The sequence below is a fragment of the Trematomus bernacchii genome, unplaced genomic scaffold (genome assembly GCF_902827165.1).
Source record: "Trematomus bernacchii unplaced genomic scaffold, fTreBer1.1, whole genome shotgun sequence".
NCBI lineage: Eukaryota > Metazoa > Chordata > Actinopteri > Perciformes > Nototheniidae > Trematomus > Trematomus bernacchii.
The window spans coordinates 1,950,961-1,969,464 of record NW_022987735.1 but is presented as its reverse complement, the minus strand read 5'-3'; the positions used below and the strand labels follow the sequence as shown (position 1 = coordinate 1,969,464).

Below are 18,504 nucleotides of genomic sequence, written 5' to 3'. Positions count from 1 at the left end.
CAAGGTTGTGCATTCATTCCAATATAATGAATGGCAGACCGGAATAAATATTTGGCTCTGTTTGCTATTTCAATGTTTCTACACTTCCCTTATGTTTTATAAACATTTATCAATCAAATGAATTCCTATTTGCATCTGGTTTCCATACTGAAAGAGAATTGAGAAAAACCTCAGAACGGATTATCTGATAAATCCCATGTTTCCATGTGGCCTGCACTATGCACTACAGACCACTGTAAACACAGTTTTAACAACTTTTGAACGTGACTTTTGAACGTGAACAAAAGAACAAACTCAAGTTTAGAGTTTAATAACTGAAATTCCTATTTTCTCTCCATATTCTGAGGATTTAAAGTGCGTCTGTGGTATCAGAGTTTATAATAACCTTTCTGTACTTTATTATTTTCCCCTTTTGTTTGTTTGTTTATTTGTTTGTTTGTTTATTCACCATGTAAAGCGGCCTTGGGTCTCTTGAAAGGCGCTATACAAATGTAATCTATTATTATTATTACTTTTGGACATAATACACTGAAAGGAGAACTATATTATCATGATAGTATTATTAATAATGACTGAAAAATAATATATGTTGTAAGTACATAAGTAGAGATGTCAATTAAAAGCATATTTTGGCAAGTCATTATCATGTGAAAATACTTATTATTGAGTTTATTGGCCTAATTTGGTGTAATTTCAATTAATTCTGTAAACATGTTTTTGTTGACATGCTTATTTTTTGCAATATGGGCACTTAGACAACTCTCAAATTCCATCACGTAGTCAGATTGTATGACTCCTTGTTCATATTTATCTGCTAATTACGAAGGGGAAGTCTAGCCCGAAGAAAGAGGGGATTTTGTTTTTTCCTACAGTCCTGAGAATAGCTGGCATCATTTCTGGGCATTCCTGGTATTTGTTGTCATTGAGCAGTGTAAGTAGAGTGTCCAGTTTTAGCAACACAGACTGAGATTAGTATCTGATCTGATTCATCCCTTGGCCTCACTTGCACTCTGCAGCAAAGACAGTAGTTAATTTGTGTACAAAGAGTGCCTCCACTGCCCTCTAGTGATGAGGAAGCATCACATCAATGTCAAGTCAAAGTACTTCTCTAGGAAAAACTACACATTACACTACTCATTACACAGACATATGAAATATATGCACATACATTGCAGATATGGATTAAGAGAATAAACTCCTTCCATTGAGCCCTCAGACAGATGAACATAAAACTATGACTGGCCCATGTGCTCTTGAAAATACAGTGTATGATTCTAGGCAGCCCCCGTGGAAACAGCTTTAATGGTTCATGTATAAACTTGAAATGTTAATGTGCTATCACTTGCCACAATCTCCCAAAGGCACACACTTTTAAAAACCTCCTATACCATAAAAATGCTTTTTAGGAACAGCAGTAAATCAACCATAACTGCTCTGCCATATAGGCCGTATCAGTGTTTTTGCATGTTTTACAGCTTTTTGCAAGACCATTAACTGCAAATCCTACAGGGTTTACCCTCACTTAACTGTTGAACATTTTCCGAAGCATACTTTAAAAAAAAAAAAGACAGTTTTTTTTAACATTCTTCATGCTGTGTGAAATCTGCTTGTAGAGAGTTTTAATTTCACAAGACAAATAACAAACCACAGTAAACGTCATGTCCATTTTTTGTTTTGCTAAAGTTATGCGGCACAGCAATTAGGGTAATTATAATTGTGAATTAACAAGTTTAAAACATTGAAAGATGGTGGTAAATGATCAAAAACTCCAGAACAGCTACTAAATAAAACCTTTAGGGACAGCTTCATCAAATAGTGTTTCCAAGTTCAAGAAAAAAACCTTAAATATCAATTTTGAGGCCAATATGGATGCAATATCAGCAAAGTGCTCAGAAAAACTGTAATCTAGAATCACATGACAACTGGGCAAACTTCATCTGCTCAGGAACATTGTCTGATACAATCAAAACTGTTGTGATTACTTGGTGTCAATTTGAATCTATTGACACTTCAAATGTGCTCAGTACTGACATTCATTTATATTTATTGGAATGGATTACAGTGTTGTGCTGGTGGGAAGTTCAAACATGTTTCCTTCAAGGAGTCACCAAATGTTAAGCTCCAAATGAAAGGTGAATTTCATTAATACAATTTAGAAATGTCAGAGAAGACATTTTTGGGTGGCTGTGTCAAACATTTTTGAAGCTGTGCTCGGCTAATTTGGACTCAGTATTCTTTAAATCCTGGCTACTGCCCTGGTAGGCAGTAAAATATAATTCCAACATCGTAAAAATAGATGGTACAATTTGAGAGATGGTTGGCAGTGATTAAGTAGACGGTTAGGGTCCTAAAACACACACTATGTCTGAACTGGCATACTTAATGTCTGAAAAGAGAGTCACAATGACAGTGACAAAGTCTCTGCTTACAATGTATGCTTGCATGTGATTGAGTTCACTCATATTAAGCCATGAAACCTACAGTGAATGCCAAAGATGTATCTAAATAAGTTAGACGACACATTAGAACAGATTTTACCATCTACAGAAGAGCTGCCAGAAGAAAATGTTTTAAAAGTTTATAGCCTGTGATATATGTTACACTTTGGCAGCCCTGCCTGAAATTAATCTCCAAAGTGCCTGAATTGATTTGGCCATGGATAGTCAGAATCCCTTGGGCCATTGGCATTGCTTACAAAAACACACACCCACATATTTACAGCCCTGCTGGTAAGCACACAGGGGGGAATAAAAGCAAAATATGGTTTTAATACTAAGACATGAGAGAGTGAAGGCTGAAACCTGGCAGCAACACTATCAATGTGGCCATGTCAAAGCTTGATCTTACAATGAAATAATACTGAGTTGCATGAAGCAGTTTGGTTTTGTGATGTTCACTTTGACAGTGTAGGAGAGAAGGATAATGACAGGGGAACATTTCACACCATGTCATGAGATGAGCAGACTGATGACTCATCAGTACAGTTTGTCCAGAATTCAGAAAAGCAACAGAGGACACACTGGCAAATGTGTGTTGTTTAGAAGGAACACAGTTGATGGTTTCCTTCCAGGTGTCAAATCTTCAGAATAAGTGTTTGGCATTACAGTAAGTGCCAAAAACACTGTCCATTTGCAAGAGCAGAGAGGTGAATGAGACAGTTGGCGAGTAAACAGCTGATGCAGTAATTCTCAAATGTGCCTACAATGCAAGCTGGATAGCTGTGACAAATGTCCTACTGCATTGCATACACTAAATTGTGTAAAAGCAAAAGTGTTCACAGGGCTTTTGGTTCTGGATATACATCATGAAGTCCCTATTAATCTACAGTGGTGACATACCCAGTGGAGTTAGCCATCTGCTAACAACTTCCAAATCTGTATGTAAGATTTATTTCAATGCAGAATTAACGTCTAACTGCTTTAGCCAAAACAAACAACAGTGAACACAATATATTATACCTCTGTGATTTATACAGACATTTTTGTGCCTCACAATTTTTTTAGGTCAATAAGTCTTTACCACTCTCAAAAAATACGTTTAGGCCTTAAGGTATCAACTTTAAAACTAAAAGACAAAGAAAGCAGGGGGGTCACAAACGTTCTATTTACATTTTAAACATAGATAAAACTCACATGCAAATGATTTTATTTACTCATCCAACCATGGAGGAATACAGAGCATACAAACTACATATCTCCGGTGACTTATAGTATCAGAGTCGTCTACATTTCTGGTAGGTTCACCACATTTCTCATTACACCTCCCCTCGCGGTGACCAAGCGGCGGCGCGCACGTAAGCGTACATGTGAAATGCGTACCAACGAGGAGGTCTCCACCCCAACACCACGTGAAGTTTGTCGTTACTTAAGCTACTATTTGGTTTGAGAACGGTAACTTATAATTAACTCACCTATACTTTGTTCGTTGAATAATGTTCTCAATTTCGTTCCTTCATACTCCGCCTTTTGTACTATAGCTAAGGTAACTTTTAGCTAACTAACATTAGCTCGGAAGTAATATAATGTTGTAGTTAGCATTTTCTTCTAGCTAACTTTGAAATTAGCTAACTATCTAGCCTCTTTGTTATTTAGAAATGACTATATTTTGTATTAGCTTTTTGTTTGTCCCTGGCCTGGACGTGTAAGCGAACTGAGTAAATGCCTTGTAAAAATAATATCCAAAACGTAAAAGCTTGTAAATAACGTCAGGTGACAAATGTTTGCAAGGTTAATAAAAACTGCTTTTTTGTTTTCCTAGTGTGGAAATCTAACGCTAGCTACATCAGCTAAGTTACCATTTTGCAGATAATATGCTAACTGCTGTGCGATGCATGCTGTCTAAGCTGGCCTCTCCATTGTGGAGGACTGGAGAGGCTGATGGAGAGGGCCTTTGCTCTGATGCAACAGGTAAATGCAACATTCTTCTAAGTATAATAAGTTCAAGCATTACAATATCAACACACAGCAGCATATGTCATGCCATGCATTTCTTTTGGCTGTCAGGCCAGGAAAACATTCGCAACCTGCGGGGCAGTGTGGTGACCCAGCTGTGCCTCGACTATGGCATGATCGACGATGCTATCTACTTCACCACCGGAGAAGTGTTGGGCGGGATACCTCTGAAAGAAGGGGACGTGGTGAACTGCGTAGCAGTACGTGATGGTGCCCAAGGGGGGTGGAAAGCTTTAAGGGTGAGAATCCGGTTCTTTGCTCCAGCATGAATTTGCTAACATCATACAATTTATGTTTACCTGATGTGAATTAAGTTGTGATCGGTCGGGTCTGCATATATATGCTCCATCTTAATCAAAAGTCAGAATCCAAATTAAACATTTTCCTGTCTTCCATCAAGAGTTTGTGTTGATAGAGATGTGTCTGAGGCCTATGTGTGAATGTAGCCTTACATTGTGTATTGTTAATTCTAATGGCAGTGATTCAATAAGAAAAATAGGACAGTCATGACAGAAATTGTCCAACTTGCACCGTTTCATCTTGTCATTTAGGTGGAGAAGAGTGCAGATGCTTGGGAGGAAGGAGGCAGTACCTCCTTAGAAGCTGACAGTATGCAGCTGCGGCCTCTCATTGGCACAGTCACATCATTTGATGGAGATGGTGGCTACATAAACCAGACCACATACTTCCCACGCAGCAGCTTATGGGAAGGTACCCATGCTTACTGTACTTCACACGCTAAAATTGTGAGCCTCTTGACCCCACAATCATTTTCTTACATTAACTTTGTTGTCCACACCCACTGTGGGTCTCCATAACCGTCCAGCCTGTCTAACAGATTTTACTGCCATAATTTTACAGTTGATGTTTGGTAACCGAGAGTAGATTTGACAAACCTGCAGCCACACCAATATTTATTAGCACTTGGCTGAAGGCTGATGTTAACTTTCCTGCCTGTTGGCACACTTTTGTATTTTCTCTCTTATTTGTGTCAGGTTATGAGCCAATGAAAGGAGACTGGGTCCAAGCTAAATATTTTGTCAATCCTACCCAATGGACCACCCAGGCTAGTTCTGTGGCCCCTTTACGCTACAGCCGCCTAGACCAGGTAATGGCATCATTCAATGTTTTTAACTATACCCACTCAATACAATTTATTCATTTTTTTAGTACTTCAGTTGCATTGTTGAAAGTTGGCATTGTTCCTAACTCTGATGAAGTGGTAATGATTAAATGCTCATTCATGTCTGTACTATCCAATTCTGTTTCACTACTCTTACTTCCTTTGAATAAACGTTTATCTCCAGGTGCGTGTGACCAGCGCTTATGGTAAAAATGGAGTGGTGGAGGACAGTGTGTTCTACAACCTGGACTCTCTGCTGCTGCCTGCCCACTACCAGCCTTTGCCAGGACATATGGTCAACCTAGTGATGGTGGAGAGCAGTCAGTCCTTATACAGTTGGAGGGCCCTGTGCATGGCACCCTGCCAGAGGTATTGGATTTAGATTACTATTACTATTTTTAGGGCTGCAACAACAATTAAAGATTATCCTAAAATGGGGAAAAAAAGGATCTCATGGTGTTCAAATGTCTTGTTTATTCTGACCAAAAGTCTGAGATATTCAGTTTAATACGACAAGGAAGCAGCAAGCTGGAACTTAAGATTTGGTCTACTTTCCCCCACTATTTTAGCTAAATAAATGTCTGAATTGTCGAATTATTTAAAGTTCTTCAGAAGTATAATGGTATTTTCCAGATTAATTAAACTTTTGATAAGGGTGATACAGATGAATATTTTGATGTTTTTCTTCTTTTCTTTTTGTTTCAGTGAGAATATTTCCATTACACGTCTCCCAGAGACTGAACTCCAGAGTATTTTGGAAAACAAAGGGGGGCTGCATGTATCGGACTATGGCCAGTTTGGGGATCTGATGATTGGCGAGAAGCGAGAGATGGTGTTTTGGATACAGTAAGTGATCGAAGTAGAAAGGAAATATTCAAAGTTAAGAAATATCAAAGCACTAGTTACAAACGCTTATGATTGTCATTTTTTATTGTCCAATATTGTAGTTTAAATCCTCATCATTGGTCTTCTGGGAAACAAATCTCTCAAATCCACCCTTGGCACAATACGCTGCATTTATTACATTGTATCCCTCTCATATCAGAAATAAAGGTTCAGAGACCCACACACTGAAGTTCTGTGACATCGCTGGCTGGGACTCAGAGGGACAGTTCCTCCTGGTTTCTGTCAAAGACTTCAAACCACTGAGACAGAAACAACAGCCTTTGCGAGAAAACGGCCAAGAGTCTCAAAACTGCTCGCAGTCTTCAGAAAAACAAGGTGGTTATGCAAAGGAGGTAAAGAAAGAAAATGACGAGGTGCTGAAGGAGACTATCCATTCCCCTGGTGTAAAGAGAGAGGACAGAAATGTGGATATTCCACCAGGAGAGAGGCTGCCTATTGTCGTAGCATGCCAAGCAAAGTAAGTTATTTTTTTGGAACTCATAGCAGGGGGTCCGTGGGGTCTTAAAAAATATTAAAAGTTGATAAATAAATTTAGCGAAAATTAAGGCTATTAAAAAGTATTAAACGGCATTTTCAAGGTATTACATTTTGTAGCTTGTTTTCAATAAGTATATAAATTGTCCAAAGAGGTTGTATTCTACAGTTTGCCTGAATGTAATCATTGCGTAGGTGTGTAGTGTGATTCTGTGTAGTAGGGCTGTGCGATTATGGCAAAAATCATAATCACGATTATTTTGGTCAATAATTGATATTACGATTATTAAAAACGATTATCCATTTACTTTGAAAACATCCATATATTGAAAAAAAAATGTTGAACAGTATGTTTTTAACAGTTGATTACCCTGAACTTTAACCTGTTTCACACCTTCCCCCCGGTACCGGGCGGATAAACGCGTCATTTGCAGGAAACAACGTCTAAGGAATCTTAATATTGAATAAAACTATGAATGTGTTATATCCATGTAACGGGAAGAAACTCAGCTAACTGATCTTTTTAATTTAAAAAAAAAAAAAAAACCCACAATGCTAGCACTCAGCCTCTGAATTAGCCTCGATCGAAAAAACGGGACCTACAAAGGCACTTAAACTCACTCATAACTCCCTTATTACTTATCCTAGATGCACAGCCAACCACTCGTTTTTGGTGTCCTGGAGACACTGAATCTAACGGTGCCCACCTCAACACTCAGTGATAAACATTCGCGACGCTATCAACGAAAGCGTACATCATCACATGTGGAGCTAAGAAGCTAAACACGTAAATATGGCTTACCTTGGTCAAAAGTGGTCTTCAATGGCATTAAAACGATAAAAAAACGATGCTGCAGTTAATCCATAGGTTCATCCTATGTGTCTGTGCCTTCTTTGAAATTATTTCTGATAATCCATAAGCAATACAACTGCGTTTTAGTTTCCAAACTCCAGAAGGAGACATTCCTCCACTTTGGTTTCGTTTTCCACACGCGAAGCGCCCACATTTTTTCTTTACAACTTGTGTGGGTGTTGTCCTCCCCCTTCGATTCTATTGGCTCTAACGGTCACAAGGGTATGTCAACCAACCAAATCGAGCAAGGGGGGCCAGAGATAGGTCAAATCCACCCAAATGACCCCAGATGGCCCAGTTTTTGGCTAAATCTCTCTAAAAAGGTCAAATTTCACTTGTTTTGCATCAATCTTGATACAGGGTACTTATTATATGTTGTACTTTGGATTCCTAAAGCTTTTAGTCTACTAACCCATCATCCAAGGGTAGTTTTCACTATCTGTAAAAAATAATTTTTGGACGGACACTATAATTTACAGTTTTTTACTATGTAAAATCTGAATTTTCTTTAAAATAAAAAACATCTATATTGATTCTGACACTTCTACATCCAACTCACAGGTTTATCATTACTTTGAGAAAAAAGATTATTAATTTAACCCTTTTAGAAGGGAAGATATGGTCATTTGTTCTGGGAATGTCATTTTCGAGCCTGAGACCTGAAAAACAGGCTCCGAGTGGAACAGGTTAAGTATAATTCAACAGAAAAACCAATAAAAAAAAAAAAATTACATTTTTTTTTTTTTTTTTTAATAAAAATAATAATCGTTTTATTTCGATTACATTGTTTTCGTAATCGTTGCAAGCCAAAATCGTAATCGAGATTAAAATACGATTAATTGCACAGCCCTACTGTGTAGTTTATTTATGGCATCCCGTTGGATTTGACATCATCTGAACAGGACATCGCACACTCACTGCTTGATAGCGTGCGAAGGTCCGTTTACGCCGGTTGTTGAACATCGTTATGGGGAAATGCAAGTTTGCGTCCAAATGGTTGGAAGATAAGGAGGAAGGACAATCAATACTGTATATAGTCAATGTGAGGTAAAGTGTGTCGCCAATGTAACCGGTTAAAACTCGAAGTGGCGATGAGGTCTTAAAATGTATGGAAAGGGTCTTAAAAAAAGGTCTTAAAAGGTATTACATTTGACTTCAGGATTCCTGCATAGATAAATGAAAGAAACCGTTGGAGTAATGGATCAAAAAGACAAAAGTAGAATGGAAAGTCTGTGGAATCTGTCTTGCCATATAAAATAAGCTCTGTTAATTGGACAGTCTCTGGAGATTTTGTTTGAATGTAAAACTAAATTCCATGTGGGAAATTGCTCAGGAGCCTGGGAAGCTGCGCTGAGCTGCTGTTGCTGCACTTCTCCTCTTTCACCATCGGGAGGCGCCTGAAGGTCACAGTGGGGAGTAAAGAGGAGACCCTGCTGCAGCCCTCAGTGCCCTACACTCCTAGAGAAGCAACTCAGGCCTCCTCCACAGTGCCTGGTCAAGTGATAACTATCTCTGCTCCAAAAGACGCACCAAGGTATCACACAACGGATTTTGTTTCTATTGCTGACAAAAAGCATCAAGGCTCAAATGAAACTATTCGTAAATATTGTATGCAAGGTGCTCCTGGAAAATAGTTTTGCATTATTATTTATCTTTATTTGTGATTGAATCATCCAACTGCAGGATTACGAAGCGACGACTGCCAAACTTCCTACCCAACTACCCGCTGCCCCAGGCTCTCAGAGACTGTGTGGATGCTCAGAGCGACGTGCTGGTGGTTCAGCCCTGCTTAGGAGAGGTGAGGAGATGGGATTAAGTTAAGCTGGTTATGTAGAACAAGGTAATACAAGTTAAAGATGGAGAGGGTTGGATTAAGCCTACCTGCAGCATACATTTGTTGATTCAGCTTTTGATAATGGTGCGACCAATAATTTGAACAATCTTCTTTTTTTGCACTTTTATTGTCATTACACAGTACAGGTACCATGTAACAAAATGGTTTCTCTGCATTTTACTCATCCTAGGGTTATGAGCAGTGGGCTGCCATTATGAACGGCGCCTGGGGGGCAGTGTAGGTAACTGTGCCTTGCTCAGGGACACCTCGGTAGCACTTGGTCTTGCCGGGACTTGAACTGGTGACCACCACCGCCCAATCAATATATCATCTCTGAATTTGCATCGTAACAAAGCCGTGGGCCCGTATTATCACAGGGATGTTTTTTCCACAGTCACATTATAATGGAATATGAGGGAAAAACGCTTTAGTTTGTCTTTATATTTTTTAACCTAATCCAATCGTTGTGGGCCACACTAAACAAGAGGCAGCGGCATATCCTTTGCTAAATAGATAGCGGAATAGGACGAGTATCCTTTCAAAATCCACACGGCCAATCGCAGACTTATGCAATTTTCCTTGTGGTGAGACACAGAAGAAAATAGAATTTGCCATGAGGGACCAACTGAAAAATCCCATCTTCCTTCTCCTGCTGTGCCTGTTTGCTCAGGTTCTCTCACCATCCAACATGCATCTGCGTTTCTCCTTCCTTCTCTGGCTGGATGAGCTGCATGCAGAGAGGGAAATGAAAGAACAAACAATCCACGGGGCCCTCCTCAAGAAAGGAGCGGTCTACCTGCACCTAGAGGTCCTTGGGTTGTCCGAAGGCAGACCCAATCTCAATATAGGTGAGGGGCCTTTCTTTATCATTGTTGAACTATTGCTAATGTTATGATTTCCTCTGTGGAACACAAGAAGGGTTTTGAAAAGTTTGCTCTGCAGGGGACAGAATATTACTGAAGAAACCACAGAGTGACGGAGTGGTGATGGAGTATGTTAGTTATGTAACAGAGGTAAGGAAATGTTTTATAATCTGAGACATCTTTCATGTTGTGCGTTATCAAACAGAAATGCTCTTGAGATTTAATCTAATGTTCTGTTTTAACACTCAGATCAATGATGAGACTGTGAGTTTGAGAGTGAACTCGGAGTTTCAGCGCAGCTACCTCGGGGAGCCACTCGATGTTGAGTTCTCTTACAACAGGTTAGAAAAGAGGATGTGATTTTTATTACATCAAATAAATGTACAAATATTTAACCCAACAGTGATGCTTAATGATTATAATACAGCATATGTTGACTGCTTACATCATCAGATTGCCTACGAGACGGTGTCACTACGCACTTGAACACACAAAGCAGTTTGGGAATAGTAAGTTAAGGTTCTTTTCAAATTACTTTAATTCTGGTAGTTTCCTGGCATTTTAGACACCATAAGTCAAGTGTACATTCAGTTATGTGCAATATGCAGTACTCTTTGAAAGGTACATTATAAGGCATCTTTGAAGAAAGTATCCCCCTGAAATTAATTGGAATGAAAATGTTCTAATTGATACACTATACTTATGAATAGTGAAATCATTTTCCCTATAAAAAAGCAGATAATGATTTTGACAATGTTGTTTTCTTCTTCACTATACAAATGAAAACAAATCTAATACATTCTTTATCAGTCAATTTAAGAAGACTCTAAGAAAGAAGTGAACTTCTGTGGTCATTATTTCACCAGCAAAGCGATACACTATAGAAAAATCATTCTTTCACGACACGCATTGACATTACCACCAGCTCGCCTCCAGAGGGCGCTGTTTGTACCTCGCATTTTTGCTAGTCCATCTTGGTTTACCCTGCTGTTGTTTTGTATCACAGTAAGATTTCTGTCATTTTCACCCTGTTGTGCAGTTCTCTTCCCCTCTAAAGTGACTGTTCAGACCCATCAGTGGACAGGGAAGTGGAGCGATGAGACAGAGCAAAACAAAGCAACGGGCAATGAGGTGAAAACTTAAAGATTTAAACACATTGTCATTTATTTTCTTGGTTTTGATTTAAGTGTAATTGTATTTCAACACCAGATTCCAACCAAGGAAAATGGAAAGGTTTCCATGGACATGCAGTCAAAGGCCACGCAGACTAAAGGTACATTTAGTGTTTAGTAGGGCTGTACCCGAATATTCGTTTGTTGGAGTACTATTCGGGTTTCAATTTCGTGATTCGTTTTTTTTTTTTTTTGAATTTATTGAAAACTCCAATATCAACGTAAGAGCTTGTGCCTCTTCGGGGGGTGCTAACACTTAACCATAAACGTTATCGTTTACTTTCTCCGCCTTTATATGTAGATATTACTTTTTCTCCGTTAATCTCCGTCACGTTGTTTCCATAGCAACAACAACATCCTGTCAATAGCGCTAACTCTCCTTCAAAATAAAAGCATGTCCATACAAAATAGGAAGCCAAGCCAAATTACACTTAAGATATACAACTGAACGAAAGTAACAAACACAATGCAATATCCTTTTCAATTTCAAAGAACACTGGGTTGTATACATTAACAAATAACTATAAAACAACAATAGTGTAGAATAACAAAATGAATGCCGTGAATAAACCGAAATACACGTGTTGAAGCGGTTCGCTGGTGATTACTACGCACCCCCCCCCCTGCTGCTGATTACTACCGAATATCCGGAGCCCGAAAAATGGTATTTGGGACAGCCCTAGTGTTTAGTTGGTCCAAGATTTGCCTGTGTATATCAGATTGAGTATATAATTGACAAGTGTTTCATTGCTTTTAGGAGGAACACTGCCATCCAAGCCCATCCCCAGTGCAGGGCACTTCTTTAACCCGGACCTGAACCCCCCTCAGAGAGAGGCGGTGAAGAGGATCCTGGAAGGGGAGTGTCGGCCCATTCCTTATGTGCTGTTTGGACCTCCGGGCACGGGAAAGACCATCACCGTCATAGAAGCCATACTACAGGTACATATCATCTTCCTAATCAGAAGCTATGTTAATTAATATCTTCCAACTAGCCAACTTAAAGAAACCCTTTCAATAAATATAAACTGATATATCAGTCCAGTGCTTTAAGACTCTTGTGCAAAAACATAATTTAGTAGTCCTAAACAAATATATTTAACACTTTTATAGGTTTGATTTAATAAAATTGTTCAGACCTTGCCCATGGTCATTTTAATTTTTCAATTATATCCTCTGTGTTTATATTTTCAATCTCTGAAAAAAGTGATTCACAAATACTGTCCAGATGTATAAATCCAAACGGGTAGGTCTTACGTTGTTGTATGGACAGCTACACTGTAAACCTGTTGATAAAACTGGTATTAATGGGGAAATGCCTCTGCAACTTTTAGCTGCAATAGTGAATAGGTCAGCATTAGGTCTTATGCCCAGTCTTAAGCTTACTTCCATTCTGCTCCTCTGCTTGTGTGACTTCTTTCTTCCTCCAGGTTTACCACTTTCTGCCCAGTAGTCGTGTTCTCGTGTGCACTCCCTCCAACAGCGCTGCTGACCTCATCTGCACCCGCCTTCATCACAGTGGCTTCCTGCATGCTGCGAGTTTGGCCCGTGTCAACGCATCCTCAAGGCAGGAGGAGGTATTTAACAGCGGCTGGGAAAAGACATTCACAGTGCAGTTTTCCTTTGTCAACAGACACCTGATTTACAGTGTGTATGATCAAAGGGAAATATGCATGCTCCTTTGTGCAGTCTGGTCTGTACAGATGCCATTGACATCTGCCACCAGAGGGGGCGGTACAGTTATCTTTTTAAATAATAGATGAGGTCGTGATGACATGCTGTGTCTGAATCTACTTTAGTACATTTCTCATCATCCAAAATGTATGTTTTTTTCTTAGTCCATCCCAGAAGCACTGAGAGCGTACTCAAAGGCAGGAGAGGACATCCGCCACGCCTCTTTCCACAGGATTGTGGTCAGCACTTGCTCCAGCTCTGGAATGTTCCATAATATAGGAATACAGTAAGTCCTGGGCGGTAGCAGGGATAGTTGTACACAGTTTAAATAAGCAGATGTGCCCTCACTTCTATATACTACTATCTTAGTTCACCTACTGTTGATTCTATTTAATATTTTCTCAGCGTGGGACATTTTACCCACGTCTTCCTGGATGAAGCCGGCCAGGCCACAGAACCTGAGTCCCTGATCCCCATGAGTTATCTGTCAGAGAGAGATGGACAGGTCAGCACACACACTGACTACATTCACATCCAAAGGCTTTGTCCAGTGCTTCTGTCTTGTGGACAATCATTACATAATTGTGTGAGATCACCAGCACCAGTTGTGTTTGTATTGTGGATCAAAAAGAACGACAGCTGGACTTTTTTCTAATCATTTACAACAGGCAAATTGTATGTTTATGTTGTTACTAATGATGACATTTCCCCCTCCCTTGCTCAGGTAGTGTTGGCTGGAGACCCCTGCCAGCTGGGTCCAGTAGTGAAGTCAAAGCTGGCCACTGCATTTGGCCTGGGGGTGTCTTTGATGGAGAGGCTGATGGCTAACCCGCTGTACGCCAGACATGACTGGGGTTACAACCCTAAACTGGTTGGTGCACTGCGCACTGAATCCATAATTTTTAGCAAATTAAATGTGTTTTTTTTTAAAGCAAGTAGCACATTGACACTAAGAAAGATAATACAAATGGCATTTGATAGTATGTAGGATATCTTCCTATACAAATAATTCATCTTAGAAGAATATTTGATTGTGCATGCTCTGTTATAATAATTATAATCTGGTTTTTTAATGCATCAGGTGACTAAGCTGATCTTCAACTACCGTTCCCATGAGGCCTTGCTCACGCTGCCCTCCAAGCTCTTCTACAAGGGCGAGCTGTGTTTTAAAGCACAGAGGGACGTAGTAGACTCTCTCTGCCAGTGGAAAACCCTGCCCAAAAAAGAATTCCCTCTCCTCTTTCATGGAGTTAGAGTGAGTGGTATTTTAAAATGACAAAGATAATGCATCTACAAAGAGTTACCAGTTTATTGGGCATGTACGTCAAATCTAATCCAGGGATTTTGCTCTTCCATAGGGTACAGAGTTGAGGGAAGGCAACAACCCGTCATGGTTCAACCCAATGGAGGCGGTGCAGGTCATGTTCTACTGCTGCCAGCTGGCCAAGAAGCTCTGCAACCCTGTGGACGTCTCGAACATCGGCATCATCGCCCCCTACAGGAAACAAGTAAGACTACAAGATTCATTTGGGAAATATGTATTATTAGGGTTTCTCCTAAGTAAAGCTATCTAACTTATCTATCTTAATAAAGAAGTAAAAATGCTTTTTCAGTGTCAATTCATATTCTACTCCAAGGTAGATTCAATGGCCCCTATACTTTTAAGTGGCTTTGCATGTCTTAACAAAGCACTGTCCTTGTTTTCATACCACTCTCCAGTGTGAGAAGATCAGAGTGCTGCTGGGTCAGGTCGGCCTGTCTGATATCAAAGTGGGCTCTGTGGAGGAGTTCCAAGGACAAGAGTTCCTGGTCATCATCATGTCTACGGTAGGAAAAAACTAAATCTGTGTGATAGAAGTTACAAACATCATAGTCAGCTTTCTTGGAGTGGACTATTGATTCTACAGTAAATGTCCTTTGAATAAAATACAGTTATGCGTTTCAAAATTCCATCAATATAGGTTTTCTGGCTCAATCCAGGTATGTCAAATGTTAAAGTGGACCTATCATGCTATATTTGAATAATATAGTGTAGGACCATACCTATATAAGGCATATTTATACTTTTTTTTTTTCAAAATACCAAACAGATCATGCATTTTAGCCATGCCTCATTTCGCTCAATTTGACAATTTCTAGCTCTGTTTTTGCAAGAGCTGATTCTGTGAGCAACAGCACCATCTACAGGCCTGGCATATGTACTACAGCGTCTCCAGCGCTTTCGAACGGCAATGCCGTGGCTGTCTCCTCCTGATTGGTGGAGTTGGCCCAATAGCCGTAGCGCCACTGTCCTGACGTCAGGAAAGTGTTCAAATCTGGATCAGTTTTGATCAGATCCGTTGCAGCCCCTTTTTTAGAGATTTGGGTATGGAGGAAAATAGAGAGGGTTGTGTTTTCTGACACTTGGTGAGTTCCCTGGAACACCGGGGACACATATTCATGTATAAAAGACGTACAAAAGTGCATTTTGCATGATAGGTCCCCTTTAAGTAGATGTATCCGAAAGCATGGGTATCGGACATCAGGTTTTGGTCCACTCAGAAAGATGGGTTTTTATTTTTGTGAACATTTCAGCACCTACCAAACGAAAAGGAATTTAGCACCACCTTGTGGTCAGTTGATGTAGTTTGTGTTGGGGGGAGAAGTTGATCACATTTTATTTGCAGTTCATTCCAAAAGTCCTCTGTTTTGTTTTAGTATGTTGAGAACGGTGCCCTTTCCCCTTATATAAAAATCCCTACTTATAATAATGAACTAATATAACAACCACAGGTAACTAAAAGCAAAGCGTTCCTTAGTTACCGGATCAATAATATTCTATCAGGTTGGCAACTGAAACTCAGACATTGTCCATTTAATAGGAATAAAAATACTCAAGATCACAACTTCTACACTCACTACCTTGCCATAGTTCATTCCCTATTTTAGCAATTACTCAGTAAACTTCATTCTTTTGAAATATAGGTGCGCTCTAATGAATCCGTACTGAGTGATGATTTGCAGAGTGTTCTCGGCTTTCTGACCAACCCCAAACGCTTCAACGTGGCCATCACTCGCCCCAAAGCCCTGCTCATAATTGTTGGGAACCCCCACATCCTCATCATGGTGAGTAAAAACACGTTATTAGCACTAATATTAGATTCTAGATTTGTATATAATCTATTAAAATGTTATTCAATGGTGTTATATTGAGTCTTTTATGTATTTTAAATGTCTGCATTTCTTTCCAGGACCATTGCTTCAGAGCTCTACTCCAGTACAGTTTCATCAACGGGGCATATCTGGGTTGTGACCCCCCTCCCTCCCTCAGAGAGTGTCAGATGTATGTCAACTGATCAGACGTCATAGTCTTTATTTTTAATGGAACTGTATACAGTGGCTGCTTTATTGTGCAATGTGTACAAGCTAATGCAATCTAATACAACTGTTCCTGCATCAGGTCAAATTCTGATGCCTATAATGTTCAGTTACTTAGACACTGTCATAGGTATTCATTAAATACTGCTTTAGTATTAAAGGTAGGGTAGGTAATTCACTTCAGAAACACTTTTTGTTATATTCCATGGAATGCTCTTAACATCCCGATAGGAATGAATACATTAAATGCTTTGACAATAAATCCATAAAAAAATTAATCTGTGGAAGCCGTAGTACTGTAAAAAGCACGACCAATCATCTGAGCCGGCCCGGCTAAAATAACTGGATGGCCTACCTGCCTGTCAGCCTTCCATCTGTGCACAAACTTATCTCGTGCCCTCATTGGTCATGTTCGTGTGTGTTGGAGGAGGGGCTCTGTAAGGAAGTCTGAAGGAAGGGGCACATTTTTTTCGGCTGCGTACTTTCAAATTCTAGCGCACTCAAACTGGTTTCTCCATTCTTACCTACCCTACCTTTAACATCATATTTAGTGATGACTTTGTATACAGGTAATTCGTAATATTCTGAGCCCTAATTCATGGACATTTGTAAGGGAAAACCCCCATCAATATGATATAGTCCAGAACAACCCACTGCTTTTAGGTTAGTTGGATTTTTAGTAAAAGTGAAAGAAATTGCTGAGACAAGTATTTATTTATCCTATTTTTTACATGGCTGAGTATACACAAGCAGCTACAATAATTACTACCAAGACAATTGCCAGTGCTGTTTTAATCTATTGGTGGCTTCTCCTTTTCTCCAACAGAGTTGCAGAAGAGCAAAGGATTGCTTAAGAGGACAACGTAATCATGGACGGTGTACCTCAGCTACAACTTGACTGTCTTATCGTGTTCCAAGACTTTATTTTTGTTTTACCCTTCAATTTACCATGGCTTGTCTCTCTTTTGACTGTTTGTGATCAGTGTTAACTGATTTGGTTTGAAAAGAGGAATTTCTTGTTTCTGTGAAAGCCAAATGCAGTTCTAATCAGGGGGGGGGTAGAAATAAAGATGATGCTTGTCTACACTGCACAATTATTTCTGTGTCCTGTGATTATTAAGTTGATGTGCTTCACTGTGCATAAGATTTTTCTGTTGGACTGCCACGAATATGGGTAAATTACTGTGAACCGCGTCATAGCAGTCCTGTGCTGTTTGTCTGCCAAGGCAGCACAACAATGCTACAAAAAGGATTTTAAATTAACTTTCCATATTTTAACAGCAGCATTTTCTCATTTCTTTTTTTAATATATTTTTGTATTGAGTCAGGCACTGTGAGTTACATTTATACGGTCTGTATTTTTCCTTCCCACATATACACATATGTACATAGTACATACCTATACCCATTATGGATGTGAAATTGAAAGCAAATGTATATTCGAATATTTGACCCCCAAAAAAACGGTTAACCGAAATGTACATGTCCTATAAAAAGAAGAAATGTGGGAAAAATGTTGACAAAAATAAAATTCATTTTGAAAAATAAATAAATACATAAATACATGTTCAAATAAGTAGAAACCAAGTCGAATTTGTCAAATGTATTGAACTGGTGATCACAGTTTGAACAGTTGACAGCTATAGGCCTACAGCTTTCATGCTTAAAACATAACTTGGTTTTTAAATTAAAGAGGGATCATACACGAACAACGTAATGGGTTAGGGCAGGGGTCTGCAACCTTTTTGACCAAAAGAGCCATTTTGCCCCCTTTTCCAACACTTTTTTTTGTCTGGAGCC

At 39.4% G+C, this 18,504-nt stretch overlaps 1 protein-coding gene across 3 annotated transcripts; it reads left to right on the top strand.

Annotated features, from left to right (window-relative positions):
• Nucleotides 1–3,773: 3,773 nt before the first annotated feature.
• mov10l1 (Mov10 like RISC complex RNA helicase 1) lies at nucleotides 3,774–17,801 on the top strand. 3 transcript variants are annotated; one of them, XM_034146047.1, is made up of 27 exons: nucleotides 3,774–3,890; nucleotides 4,258–4,406; nucleotides 4,503–4,690; nucleotides 5,003–5,162; nucleotides 5,447–5,559; nucleotides 5,759–5,943; nucleotides 6,280–6,420; nucleotides 6,620–6,937; nucleotides 9,141–9,341; nucleotides 9,491–9,605; nucleotides 10,312–10,489; nucleotides 10,584–10,654; nucleotides 10,754–10,845; nucleotides 10,958–11,013; nucleotides 11,544–11,635; nucleotides 11,714–11,777; nucleotides 12,434–12,615; nucleotides 13,104–13,250; nucleotides 13,512–13,633; nucleotides 13,753–13,852; nucleotides 14,072–14,218; nucleotides 14,429–14,602; nucleotides 14,706–14,855; nucleotides 15,067–15,174; nucleotides 16,312–16,452; nucleotides 16,578–16,669; nucleotides 17,531–17,801. In XM_034146047.1, exons 2-27 carry the CDS (start codon nucleotides 4,310–4,312, stop codon nucleotides 17,556–17,558), a joined length of 3,462 nt encoding a protein of 1,153 aa, XP_034001938.1. In that variant the 5' UTR covers nucleotides 3,774–3,890; nucleotides 4,258–4,309; the 3' UTR covers nucleotides 17,559–17,801. The 3 variants fall into 3 exon arrangements, with proteins under 3 accessions (XP_034001938.1, XP_034001939.1, XP_034001937.1); XM_034146048.1 differs by having other exon boundaries at nucleotides 3,857–3,981; nucleotides 11,726–11,777; XM_034146046.1 differs by having other exon boundaries at nucleotides 3,857–3,981.
• Nucleotides 17,802–18,504: the final 703 nt, after the last annotated feature.